Below are 14,383 nucleotides of genomic sequence, written 5' to 3' on the forward strand. Positions count from 1 at the left end.
CAAGGTTGATTCCAAACTGGGGTTTGACTTAGGAAAACCCGTATTCCCAACCCCTTTTTTTCTTCTTTCTATGTGTAGTAAGCAGGTGCGCAATTGTACTTCTGGAATTAAGCTTTATTCGTAGAGACGAAAAAACCCTTTTCGACTTACGGAAAGTTCGGAGGACTGATAGGAGGGCGCCCCTGTCCGGACACACGGTCCCTGCAACTTTTGCTAGATTTTGTAGGGTATGTCTGAATCATCTCAAACTTCTCAGATCCAGGTGCCCGACTGAATCTTGAATCTATAGCTCGTTGTTTTTTCATACTTTGTCTTCAATTTCAGCACTTTGTCTATTCAATACACAAAAGAGGGTTAAACACATTTCAAACTCAATCAATCTATTTAGTACTCAATCCTTGTATCTTTTAGGATTGGATCTAGTAGATTCAACCCCTCTTTTGAATGTAAAGTTCTCCAAGTGAAAATTGAGCTTAGTAAATTCCCTCTTCGTTCAAGTGGCGGATTGGCTAAGCCTCCAATTTTTCACTTTAGACTCTCAATCTAGGAAGAGGCATCTTATTGAGTTTAAATGTAAACTCACATATCTCTAATCATATTTTAGGTGGGTGCAACAATGGATGTACCAAAGGACAGGTCCAATATTTTGTTGAAGGAAGGTGTTATGCTACTATACAAGGCAGCTATCTAGAATGCACACTACTCTCATGGAAAGAACCAGCTGAGCTAGGAAGAATTAGAACTTCTACACCAGTTCCTGAAGGAGAAAGGAATCTCCAATGATGAAATTGAAGAGAAGAATAGGATACCAGATGAGATCAGATTAATGATCCTAAGATAGAGCCTCTTATTGGTGTATTTGAGTATTTGACTATGATAATGGAGAATGTAGTAATAACATCATTGGGTTATAGGAAGAATGACTTGTGTTGTTGGGTAGTGATAAGTTGTTTTTATATCTAGAGATCAATAACTATAAACATTTTGCTAGGTTTTGTTGATGGTTGTTTGTTAGTTTGGATGGGTCAGCTCTAAACTCTTTGTTAGACTTTTGAGCTATTGGTTTTGATTCTATTAGACACTATGTATGTATAATGTAATCACTATCTAAATTATCTTTAATATAAAAAAAAAATAGGGAAAAGTACTGCAAATATGTGTAGGATAGCCCAAGAGAAGTCATCTACTACAAACAAAAAGATTTCAAGATCCAGAATGACCGAGTAATCAACCATGAAGTGAAAACACAAAAGACTAAAAAACTTACCTACATTAAAACCTATAAAAAATAGTAGTATATTTGGATAGGGGACTTCAAGAGCTTTCCGACATTATGTGAAAGTCAAAAAGTAGAGTTTGTTTGCCCAAGATATGGCCCCAGAAGTGTGAAAAATAAGTATAAAATTGGAGGCTTGTAGCAAACACCTAGAGAAGAATCTAATAAAAGTACCTATAGAATTAGATCAACACCAAAATCATCTTTTTGATGATATCTTGTTTGCCCAATTCTGACTCCTTATGACAAAGTTATGGGCAAAAAACCAACTATTGCTTTTTAGGGCTTGGATAGCTTGAAGGGTTCCCAAAAATGGAAAAAAAATTAAAATAGCAACTTTTAGAAAATAGTAATATTTCAAAAATAGAAAATTTTCCAAATATAGAAAGTTTCCAAAAATAGAAACTTTTTGAAAATAGAAAGTCTTTAAAATAGAAACTTTTTGAAAATAAAAACTTGCCAAAAATGGAAGCTTGCCGAAAATGAAAACTTTCTAAAAACTTTTGCAAAGAATTCACCAATCATTGATTTTGACAAATTGGCAAGTAATTTTTGGGTTCTCAGACCTCCTGAGCATGATGGTGACCTTTGTTTCGCTCCAAACTGACCAATTTTTTTAGCCACCTCCATAACTCACCTCAAAAAATGTGTCGTCTACCAATTTGACCCAAAAGTTCAACTGCTAGGATTTTGACAATATGATAGTCAACTTGAGGGTTTTTTGACATTGCAGACATGATGGTAATACTCATTTTGCTCCAAAACTAAAAAAGATTTGCCCACCACTAGATCTACAAAAAAGAAAATTTGTGACCCTGCAACACTTTTGAGAAAAGAAAACCCTTAAAGGTTGAGAAGGGGCTTGCCAAATCCATACTTTGATACCATGTTGAATTTTGCAACAGAAGCACTTGCAAGATCAAATATCAAACAAGAACACCTTCCACAAATGAAAGCTGCACAAAAGAATGCTCTATTACTTAGAAGTAAAGAACACATAATGAAATACAATTTTACAATGAGGTGCTTATAAAGAAAGCACAAAGCTAATTTTGGGAGAAATAAAGTGCAAGAATGAGGAGCTAACTAAAGCTCAACTTTAGCTAAACTAAATGCACAAAAGCTAAATTATAAGCAAGCACTACTAAGTGAACTTAAACAAAAAAGCATAACTGGTTTAAAAAAAGCAACTAAGAGCTAAATATGCTCTGACAACCCCTTAAGTGAAACTTAGGGTGAGTAAACAAATCTAAATGCATGAATGGAAAAATGGGCCTTGACAAAAAAAGGCCTTATAAGGTACCCATGTACAAAACAATGAAGTCTCTTTAAGTAGAGAATGAAGGAACACAAATGGACCACTGAGAGAGGGGGTGAATCAATGGTAATAAAAAACTTAAACTCTTCTAAATTATCTAGGCTTTACTAACATAAATCAAGAATTCATAATTAGATATATTTAACCCATTTGTACACACACATAAGGTAAACACATAGCACAAGATATACAAGGAAAACCCACAATGGGAAAATCCTCGGTGAGAAATGTTGCTAGAGTCTACTACTCTAATCCAGCCTCACAAGTAAAATGTTTGATTACAGTGTTTATGGGAACCAACCCAAAGAAGCACTAACCCCTGAAATTTATGGGTACCAACCCCTAATCTGAGCACCCACTTAGATTATTACAATAAAAGAAAAGAATTACAAATTTATTGCCTTCTTACAAATGAGATTGTGTAACTCACTGTGTTATCTATGCCTTAGAACGATTCTCCTCTGCTCTGAGCTTTGTCCTCTGTACTCTAGTCTTTGTTAACAACCCCTTCTCTATGTCTTTTCTTTACAATCCATTTTGATAGGAGGCCCTTCTCCACCTGGTTTGCAATCCAACTCTCAAAGAAACTCTCTTAGGGATTCCTCTCCATCTTCCCCTCCTGTCATCGATCAAGATTTTGTTGTCACTATTGATTTTGAGGAAATTAACATGCTAGAGCAGAATCTGAGAGACTTTGAGGGTTTCTTAAACCGAGAGAATGTCCTCCCTTAGGCTGGAAATTTTGTAAGCACTTTGAGATATGTTGATCTCAGACAGAAGAGGCCTATAGATATTGAGGCTATTATCTATGATTGTCAAGAGCCATGTGCCTTTAACTGGTGTCTCTCCCCAGGATGGTCAGTCTAACTTTTGTGGCTCTCATCTTGGTGTGGTCATGCCTAGTTCAGTAATACACATGGTTGATCTTGGGCCTACCATCCTTATCATCAATGCCTCAACCACTCCCTTGGGGTATACAAGTATGTCTAGTAGTTCGACCTCTACCTCTGTTGTAGCTCAGGTCTCTACAGTCAGCGCTAGTACTACCTCTGTTGGTGGTTTTGGTGGAGGTGGTGATGTTGGAGGTGTCGGTGGAGGTGGTGGTGCATCTGGCCCACGTCCACCTCCTCCCCTCGCTAATCCAATCTTGAACACCATATTACAAAACATGGGGCAGTTACAATTATAGCTCACAAATATGGCCTCTGCTTTTGCTAAATCATCTATGTCTGCATATTATAGGAAAAGTCCCCTCGACATCACCATCCCGAACACTATCCTTCCTACTGTTGCTGAATCATTAAAGTTTGATAGGTTCAATGGCGATGGGGACCCTAATATGCACATCGATTCTTTCATGACCATGTGTAGTGATTACCATAACCTGGACTTCATTCTACTTAAGCTATTCTCATGATCCCTTAAGGGAACCATGTTAGAATGGTGTAGCTCCTTTTCGAAACACTCTATTCGCACCTTTGATCAGCTCATGGATCTATTTCATATATTGTTTCAGGCTAACATTGGCAGCATGGTCACTATTGTTGACCTTGTTCACTGTAAACAGAAACCCGACGAAAAGATCACAAATTTCATCTCAAGGTATCAATCGATCTCTACTAGGATCCCTTTTTCCCTACCAAATAGTGATCTGCAGATAATGTTCATTGGTAATCTGCAGCTGGCATTGAGGGAGAAACTTTCTCTTAACAGGTATCAAAGTTTTTCCAATATGTGTTCCACACTCACCGACTAGCTATCAACACACCATGTTGCAGTTCGGATATTCCGCTTCAAACCCTCGTGATGGGTCCTTCGTAGGCACATCCACGGAAGGGTCTCGAAATAATAAAGTTGTAGCTAATTTTGTGACCATTCCTCTAGCAGTTGTTTCACTAGCATCGCAACAAAACAAAGTCTTCACTAAACTGAATGACTCCTACTTGAGCATAATGCAACGATTATTGAAAGACAATCTTATCACCCTTCCCAAGATTAAACCATTGTCCGATAGAAATCCCTATTTGCACTAGTATGATGGGTCCAAATTTTGTCACTACCATCATGTGCTTGGTCATGACACTGAGCGATGTTATTGTATTCAACACATTGTCCAAGACCACATCGATAGTGGTGCAATCAAAGTTGATGCACGGAAACACAAGTCAAACAAGTTTGTTGAGAAAACCAATAGTGACTTGCAAATCTATATTGATCCCTTTCCCATACATTCAGCAAATTTCATCTCTGCATTGAATCCTTCTTCGGATGATGGTCCATTTGTGAACATGGTCGCCATCACTTCTATTTATTCACCTCCTAGCTAGAAGGAGAAGGTGTTTGACGTATCTTTATCATTTACTCCTCTGGATGCCTCATATTGTGGAGAGCCTGCTCCTTTGTACATCCTTGCTAAGTTGAACAGTCAAATTATCACAGGTGTGATGGTTGACCCATCCTGCAGAGTTGATGTTATCATAGAGGAGACCCTATTCGTGAACAGTTGGCATAGACTCACATATGATGAATGTCAGGCAACCCTAAGAACACATGATGATTTTTATCTCTCCTTTGGGTAGCATCACCTTGATGGTCCTCGTAGGACTCAAGGGGATATTTTCTACATTTGTGATCATTCCTGAATCAAACCTATTTTGAGCTAAACTAGGTATTCCCTATTTAATCACTATGGAGGTTGTCCCTTTAGTAATTCATAAATGTCTCAAGTTCCCCCATGAAGGTTTGGTGCATGTCATCCAAGACACTAGATATCAACCCTTGGTAACCCGTGAGGACTTTTCATTAGATCATTTTTGGCCTGCTCCAAATGGGCTCATGCTTCCTCATGGTGATTTGATGTACTGTGCATACTATCAGTATAATATGGGGGAGTCGACCCCTAAATCAAATCAACCTAGCTATTTGTTGCATCTTCCTACATCGACCTCTACTCCATCTATTCTGCTCTTGGAGTGGGTGGTGCCTCATGTCCCCTCATCATCGGGGGTTGAGGCTAAGCTTGTTCCTCCGAATAGACCTCTATGTCTATCCAAGACTGCACAACCTCCAATGGTGTCATTTGTTCCCATGATTGTGCCTAGTGCAAATAAGGGAAAGGCATCTATGTCATCAAAGTCTACGACCCGCCCTCCCTTCAAGCTCCCAATTATGGCTGATATTCCTCAACCCTCTAGATATGAGAAAGGGAGGCATTCCTCTCGTGTTCGTTCTTCTCCACTTACTTTTTCTTCAGAGCCTTCTTCGACACCTTCTATTCCTCCCACTGCTCCCCTTGCAAAGTGAAGTTGAGCACCAGTTGTTATCAATGTCATGACTATTTCAGATGCACCTCCTATTTCATCGGTTGGGCCTTATCCTATCCCTGACGCAACTCCAGAGGCCTCTCCTATGGAGCATGGTGCTCCTGAATCCTCTTGGGCTTCAGTAGGTGGCCATCATCTACATCATAGTCAATGTGCACATGAGCATAAATGCTTTCGATGAGCCAAGGCTCATGAGTGTGAGGCTGATTTGAATTTTGTTGATGCATCTTTAGCACCCAATCCTATCGCCTCAACTCCCATTTTGTCAGTTTCTCCTATTCCTACATCATCCTCGATTTTTCTTCCTGCTACTTCGAGGCTTGTTGACAAGCCTCCCCCTAAACAAGTGTAGGTTTTCATCACTCCTTTTTTTGAGTTTCCCCTCATCACTTCTTTGTCGAACATACCTCCATTGTCTCGGCCCATCAATATGTTGCATATGTAGGTGGTGTCTAGCGCAGCTTTGTCTGCATTCCCTATTTTGCAACCATTCCAGCATCAGAACTTTCCAGGAGTCCTTCAGCCTACTACGGCTGATAGGAGACCTCCTTCTCATGTCTGACCCACACGCAAGCTTGAACAAGGCCCCGTTCCAGAGTTTCGACAGCGGAAATCCTCACAGGTATGTTCCTCACCCTCTTCTATGCCTGTTTCAGTGCCTACTGGTTTTCCTGTTTCTGTGTGCATAATTGAGAAGGCCCCGCCTTCTCCTAAGTTTGCCACTACCCCTCTTCTAGAGGTCGACAGTCATTTCCTTGTTTCATCTTCTTCTAGTGAGTCACCCACTTCTTCTACGGAGGCTTGCATCTTCGACGCCTTGGAGGACATCCCGATCTTATCCACAATCTTCACACATTCTTTGACCCTTACCTCCTCCGAGCATGTGGACGCAGATGATGTTGCTACTTCATCCCTTGCCCTCACTCCTAGTGAGATGCCTGAGGAAGCTCTTGCAGTGGTCCCTCTCTGAGCTTGTCCTCCTTCTCCCTATGATCTAGATTGGGAGGATGATGATCTCCTACGGGATGACCTTTAGGATGTTTATCTCTTACCTCCATCTTTTTGTATGTGTGCACTTGATTGTGTTCCCCTGTGCTTTCTTTATATGTTTGTTCCCTCCCGGAGGTCCCAGGTTACTCCGTAGGTACTTGGATACAGGCGGTTGACTATCTTTATCTGTTGTGCTCTCTCGAAGCACCCAAGTTACTCTGTAGGTTCTTAGATACATGAGATTTTATGTCGTATATCTTCTTCTATTTGTCTCTCTAATTCTATTTGTCATGTCTTTCTTTTTGGATAGTCGGGGACGATGCAAAGCATTGGGGGGCATCTTTAGCCTTCTTCCATGTTAAACTAAAAATTTTATTCTATCTTTGTCTTCATTTTCTCTTCTTTAAATTCGATAACTTTGGCGCTATAATGATATACCCATCTCGTAGTCCTGTTATATCTCTTTTCTCACTGCTATGGGTTCTGATGCCAAACTATCGGATCCCCCTATCCTCTTTCATTTATCACTGATGTTGTGGACATCTTTGTATCACCAACTAATGGTGGCATTCCACGGAAACATCTCGCTATGTTGACATGCCACAATTGCTCTTCTCCTTAGAATGGCATGTCTTTCATGCATATCATTCTAAGGGGGGGGGGGGGGCATCATATCTGCATAATCTTCTTTTGTCATTTAGTCTCTTACATTAGCATTTCTTGTTGATCACTTTTTCATGCTTGCTTGGGTGGGGGCCAAACCACTTTATATTTTTCTTTATCATTTTATTTACCTAGATGGGGCTAAGCCATTTGATCTATCTCTTTTGTTCACCTTGGTAGGGGCCAATCTACTACTTACCAAATCTATCTTTGATCACCCAATCGCATGGCTATCTGGTGTGCCACTACCCATGCCGACAAAATATATCTATCTTATCACCCTATTGTATGGTTATCCATACCGCCATATCTCATCGCCCTATCACATGGTTATCCATACCATCATATCTCGTCGCCCTATCATATGGCTATCTAGCAAAAATGCACTTTGCTATCCATACTAGTGTATCTCATATCACAACGACCATTTATCTTATATCTTTCATAACAAGGGGCTTTCCTCCAAAGCGAGGCTCGTTTCTGTTACGCTATCTTATCTATCATTTATCTCTATCTCTATCTTTTATCTTATCATCTGACATGTTAGTTTGCAGCTAGCATGTTTGTGATGCATCAAGTAACAATATCTATTCCAGAACTCAGCTTCGTCTCGCTGGAGGAAACCTCGTTTGATCAATGAAATTCTTCCTCCCTATCACGACTCTCTATCTTCCTCTACTTTATCTTTTCATCTCTCGACAAAGACATTCTTGCTAAAGTGGGGGAAAAATGTAATATCAAAAATCATGTGCCCTATGCAAATCAATGCGAGATTTAGTTTGGGTCGTGGGTTTGCTCCCCATTGGTCTCAAATTTGACTCTGAGGCTTGGTTTTTCCTGATACACATGGCTTGCGGGTTGTTGCATGCATCCCTAGAGGACTAGTCTCACCTTAGCTCGCCCCTTCCTAAACCCAACTTGGCAGTAAGTAAGACCAAGGTAAGGTGGGTTGGGCACTAGGCTGGGTCATAGGGATACCTCTAAAGTTTTAAAAAAAATCAACACGACAAATGGCACCTTCCACCATGTCATCAGAGGTTGTGTGCCACCATTTGTGTCCTTTTGTCCATCAGGATCGCCTTGTCAACTTAAAACCAGAGTTTTACAAAATTTGTTGACTTGTCGCCTTCAGGACTCTAGCGTGGCATGGAGATGTTTGTGCGGCATGCTAGCGTCCCACAAATCTGAAAGTCCATAGGTGGTCGTTTGAGTGTTACGCCTATGCTCGAAAGGAATTGTAATGCCTCTACATGTGACCACTGACGTTGGTTTTTTGTCCAAGGCCTATATCTCTCTGGTTTGAAGGCATTTTGAGGATCTTTTGGCATTTTGAGATCACTTCTTGCAAGTTGGAGCTCTTGGCGATCTTCTACAGCAATAATCATAGATTTTTCAACATTCTACAGTCTGCCATTGTTGCAAGCCTTCAAGCAACTCATAGCGCCTTGTCCACGAATCTTAGAAGGCGAGTCACTTTGCCTTTTCCTTGATTTGTTGCATATTTATGTTCATTCATTTCAAATCTATTATCATTTTCATATTATCTTTATCACAATATCTGTCCCCGTAGCTTTATTTGGGTTATCCATGGAGGTGGAAACACCAAAATGGGGGTCTGACTTAGGCAAACTCCAAAACACAACCCCCAACATTTTCTCTCTTGTTTCTGTGTAGGTGAATAATTGTGGAAGAATGGTCACTTTGCGGGAGGCTCGAATCGTGGACCAGTTGTAAGTTATCTTATCGTCTCTCCTTTCATTTCGTCTTAGAAATTTCATATTCTGTATTTATTAGTTTAGCTTTATCATTTTTTTTGTCTTTATCGTATTATAATCACATTTGGTACCCTCTGTACGACCTTTGTACCTTGTTCGTACAGGATGACAACGCATCGTGTTGGTGTCCCGGACCTGTGTGCTCGTCCTCAAGACAGAGGTTTAGCAGAGTTGTCTGATAGCCCCAAGTTGCGTTTTGTTAGTTTGGTTTGATATTTTTATCCCCTGGCTCATCCTCAGTGCCAGTTCGAGTGGGGTATCAGAGGGCAGATTTGTTCTCTAGGATCCATCATCCTTGAGGTCTAAAATTTCCTCCATTACAAACATATCAAAGAAAAGCATTCATACAAGTTTACAAAATAACCATATGCAAAGATCAAAGGCATATCACAAGATAACACAAGATATACCCTAGAAAATCATCAAGAGGAAAAAACCCAGCCTCCAAAAGCATCTGCACTCAATATATTATTGAGAAGTAAACATTTTACAATACACTGACAAAGTCTCCATGAATAATCCTAAAACATTGAGCTCCTCCAACACATCCTCCATGTGTTCAAGCATGTATCCACATCACATGCCATACTTCGCATATGCACTCCTTATAAAAAGCTCAATATAGAAATCCTTGCAAGAAAAAACTCCACTATCAAAGAGAGTCTCAAATATGTATTAATCTTCAATACAAAAGTACAAACGAAACACGCATTTTATTCAAACATATAACATTTTTAGAAACACCCACATACCTACAAATAACCCATAAAACTATTATTTTATGTCTATAATTATAGAACAATGGAAGAGGAAAATCACAAATGGTTTCCTAAAATAATGAAATAACTGGAAACTACGTTTTCATTCAAAATATCATACTCCACATGAAGAAAATCTTTAGATAAAAGAGTATCAATAATGGATAACATCTTTGACTCGTGCAACTACTATACATGAACACGTCCCAAGAATAACATTGAAGTTCCTCCACCACATGCTCCACTCTTTCTACCTAAGCCTAAGATTGGAAAGTAGTGCAAATGCCATTATTTCCACTTGTAACTACCACCATCATGCTCTACCTCCTCCATTGATTCTACTAAACTAATATCCAATTCAACTAGGAAATTTATTAAATGATATTTATTTTGCATCCACCTAAGAAGATGTCTATGTACCCTCTCCAATATGTTTGGATATATATGACTTATATTATACATTAGGAATGCAATTAAATGTCACTCTATCCTAACACTTCTTAGACAGTTGTCCTTGTGTGTACGGGATATACCATAGTTATACCATAGAGTGAATGTAATCATAGTGGGTTCATCCATGCTTTTAAAAGATGGTTCAAGATTATATCAAAGGTTATATTTCTATATAAGAATCACTTAATTTATTTAAGGTATAATATTAGAAGAAAATTGACTTTAGTTGTTTCTTATATATCATATATCATGCTAGACTATTAAACCATCTTATAGCACCATCTTATATTAAACCATTAAATCCATCTTTTCAATACTATTATGCTTAAAAAGAGATAAGTCAAGATAAACCACAAAGTCAAGAGCGAAGTCTTTGCTTTGCACTTCACATAGACACCCTCTTGAATAATTAAGGCCAATTTCTTGTTTTTTTTAATTGATTTTATTGATTTCTTCCTCTTGTTTTTATTGATTTTAATAATTTCCACCCTTTTATTATTGTTCTTAATGATTTTATCTTTGATCTTTTAAAAATCCAATGACAGAAGTTGTCGGGATGTATTTGGTATGCTTCCTTTCAATTTCGGGTGTGCATAAGCAGACTTCGAAAGTCCAGAGCGACTTTTAACTCGTATTTAATAATAAGACTTTCACAAGTCTTGAATGACTTTGATAAAATGAATGACTGTAATTTATTCGAGATTATCACAATGGTGCAAACTGAGGCAAAATTTTCTATTGACTCCATTAACGCGGCATATAAAGTACTCTGTAGACAGATGAGTCAAGTTCAACCTTATATGATGGTTGATAAGTCACCTTTCGTCATCCTATAACCGCGTCATCCTATAACCGCGTGAAGTGGCCCGCGCAATGATGCTTACTTCTCTTTCCTTTCAACGCTGCAAACTGGGTCAATCCATTAACCTTTTACTTTGTTTCTTAAGCCCCAATTTACCCAGTGAGTGGGATGTATATATAGAAGATATGTGTGGCATTTCATTTAAGCATCATCTGCACTGATAAGAAAGTTGCAGATATGAAAACTGAAATGGGGATTGGAGAACAAAAGGGAAGGGATATGGGGGAATTTGAACTTCCTGGTTTTAGGTTCCACCCCACAGAACAGGAGTTAGTGGGGTTTTACCTGAAGAAAATGGTGCAGGGGAAGCTCCATAACTTCAGTTATATTGGTGTTCTTGACCTGTATCAGTATGATCCCTGGGATTTGCCAAGTATGTGAAAATTGGGTCCAATTTAGGATTTTTAAGACTAAGCTGTGGATTTTTAATGGTTTGTGTTTCATGGGTTGAATTTGGTTAGTGTGAAATTTATCGGTGTTTTTTTTTGGTTTTGCAGGTTTGGGGCGTTTGGGTGAAAGGGAACTTTTCTTCTTTGTTCCGAGAGATAAAAAGTGTCAGAATGGAGGGAGGCCCAGCCGTATTACTGCCTGTGGGTATTGGAAGGCCACTGGCTCAGACAGGCATGTCCGTGATGAATATGGTAAGGCTCTTGGCCTCAAGAAGACTCTGGTGTTTTACAGAGGCCGAGCCCCACGGGGTGAGAAAACTGATTGGATTATGAACGAGTACAGAATGCTCGATTCTAATGAGAGATACAGGGTGAGTTCAAATCCAATTCTCAAATCCACCCACCAATTGTTTTTCATTTTGGGTCTCTCAAATCTTCAATAACAAAGAATTGAACTTTATTTCGAGTTGAATGACTGTTAAAAATTGATGATTTTTGGATTTGAGTGTGTTATCAATTCAGCGTTTTGATGATTCTATGATCTAACTTATTCGTAGTAGAATGGCTATTAAAAATTAATTATTTTTAGATTTAATCATGTTATCATTTTTTCCTCGACATTTCTAATCTAATTAACTCGTTGGAATGATGGATCATAAAATATGATCCTATACATTAAAGAAAAAGAGATAACACAGTCAAATTCAGAAACCATCGACTAAGGATTCGGATTATGTTGTGGATTGAGATTCAATGCAAGCTTAAATCTAACATCTTTTGCTTGAATTTTCCTTTTGCAGAAGGAAGTAGTGCTGTGTCGAATCTACAGAAAGGCAACTCCTCTGAAATGGCTAGAGCAAAAAGCAATCAGCCAGGCGCAAGAAACTTCAATGGACGAGGATTTCGAGAGCAAACCAGAAGAAGACACTTTTGTTTCCTCCAGACAAACAAGCTCTGATGTTCAAGCTAACAAGCAAGTTTCTTCAAAGTCGAAGCAGCCCCAGCAAAGCAGCTCACTGGATGATAACACGAACACCACCCACACAAACAGTGACATAACTTCCTCACAAGGTTGCTGCTCTGCTCTGGACTTAGAGCTCAACAGTATGATGGAATCCACAGTTTATGGGGGGTACATTGACCCCATATTCCAAGCATTTGCAGACGATGGAAAGAAAAGCATGGAGGGATTTTCAAGCTTGATGGCTATGATAAATTCAACTTCTATAGACTGTTGTGGCTTGGATTCCATTTTTCCCTCACCTGATACTCAGAAAAGTAAAGTAGTGGATATGCCAAAATTGTCCTTGGATTTCCGCAACGATGGTTCTTTGTCTACTGGGAAGGACAAAAGTCCATGGGCTGATTTGTGGAGCCCCTCCATTTTCTTATCCACCCCAAATAATCATCAACTAGACGGCTTTTAGACACAATTTTAAATTTTTTATAACCAAATTGTAAATTTGCAGTCTTCACAAAGCCCAATGTAATTCTTCTGTGAGAACTAATGTAACTTCAGACTAGGATTATGTACGCTTTACTGCAAGTTGCTTCAGCGAAGCACAGCTCCTTAATTAGAAAAGGCGTTTTTCATGGATTTCACTGTATCAATCAATAAACACCATAAATTTTCTTTTGACTGTATTTCAAGTTTTGGGTGGGCCTATATTTATGATGTTTGAGTTCTGTCATCGACGTTTTTAATCAAATTTTATGATCATCAAACTTCATTTTCTGAATTTCCGTAATCTCTTCTTTTTATCTTCTATTTTTTCATGATAGGCTACAAGATTTGATTTCAAACATAGGAAAAGAATTGATCTTCGCAATTCATATGTACTGTTTCTGAATTCGATTGTGTATTGACATTTCGAATCACATCCCACGATCCATCATCATAAAATAGAAATAAAATTTCATATTATTACTATGATAAACTGTGAAAATTTTATATCTACGAGTAAACTTGAACTGGATTTTTTTGGTTTAATTAGGCAGCCGCTTTCATCCAGCTGTGTTGCTGTTGAACATATATATTGAAAGACTGCTCGCCACAAATTATTTCATGTTTTCCCACTGCATGTTTGAAAATTCTAAGTTTCCGTCCATTAAAACGCGTGGAAGGAAACATCGGCGAAGTATCCATGGTCGTGCTGATTGTTTAAAATAACCATCAACCGAATAGGATGGAAATTTATTGGCCTTAAATGGAAGAATTTTATATCTTCGGTGTCTCGATGACTTTCATTCCAATAGTATCCTATTTGAATTTTCCTTTCTTTTTTTAATGTCCCCATCTCATTATTGTGGTGTCATAAATTGTTTTGTTGTGGACATGGTTTTAAAAAAATTATTTATTTATTTAGATTTTATTATTAATAGTATGAGTTTTCTATAATTTATAATAACAATAATTTTGGATTTAAATATCTTAATTTTTATGAATGGTATTAAAATCTTTTATTTATTTAGCTTCTCAACATTATGTTTAAATTGTTCTAGATATTTTTAATATTTAGTCAATGCCAACCATAAGCTCACTAAATATTACAAGAATTTAGAAAGCAATGTCACTT

General features: G+C 38.4%; 1 protein-coding gene across 1 annotated transcript; it reads left to right on the forward strand.

Annotated features, from left to right (window-relative positions):
* The first annotated feature begins 11,474 nt into the window (after positions 1-11,474).
* LOC131046898 (NAC domain-containing protein 6) lies at positions 11,475-13,451 on the forward strand. The gene is made up of 3 exons (XM_057980726.1): positions 11,475-11,791; positions 11,916-12,178; positions 12,608-13,451. The coding sequence occupies exons 1-3, from the start codon at positions 11,596-11,598 to the stop codon at positions 13,232-13,234; spliced, it is 1,086 nt and encodes a 361-aa protein (XP_057836709.1). The 5' UTR covers positions 11,475-11,595; the 3' UTR covers positions 13,235-13,451.
* The last annotated feature ends 932 nt before the right edge of the window (positions 13,452-14,383 follow it).

Source organism: Cryptomeria japonica, chromosome 2 (assembly GCF_030272615.1).
Source record: "Cryptomeria japonica chromosome 2, Sugi_1.0, whole genome shotgun sequence".
Lineage (NCBI taxonomy): Eukaryota > Viridiplantae > Streptophyta > Pinopsida > Cupressales > Cupressaceae > Cryptomeria > Cryptomeria japonica.

Coding starts and splice junctions, on each gene's coding strand:
- LOC131046898 (XM_057980726.1), top strand. CDS start 11,596: ATGAAAACTGAAATGGGGATTGGAGAACAAAAGGGAAGGGATATGGGG. Junction 11,792..11,915: donor TGATCCCTGGGATTTGCCAA/GTATGTGAAAAT, acceptor TTGGTTTTGCAG/GTTTGGGGCGTTTGGGTGAA. Junction 12,179..12,607: donor ATTCTAATGAGAGATACAGG/GTGAGTTCAAAT, acceptor TTCCTTTTGCAG/AAGGAAGTAGTGCTGTGTCG.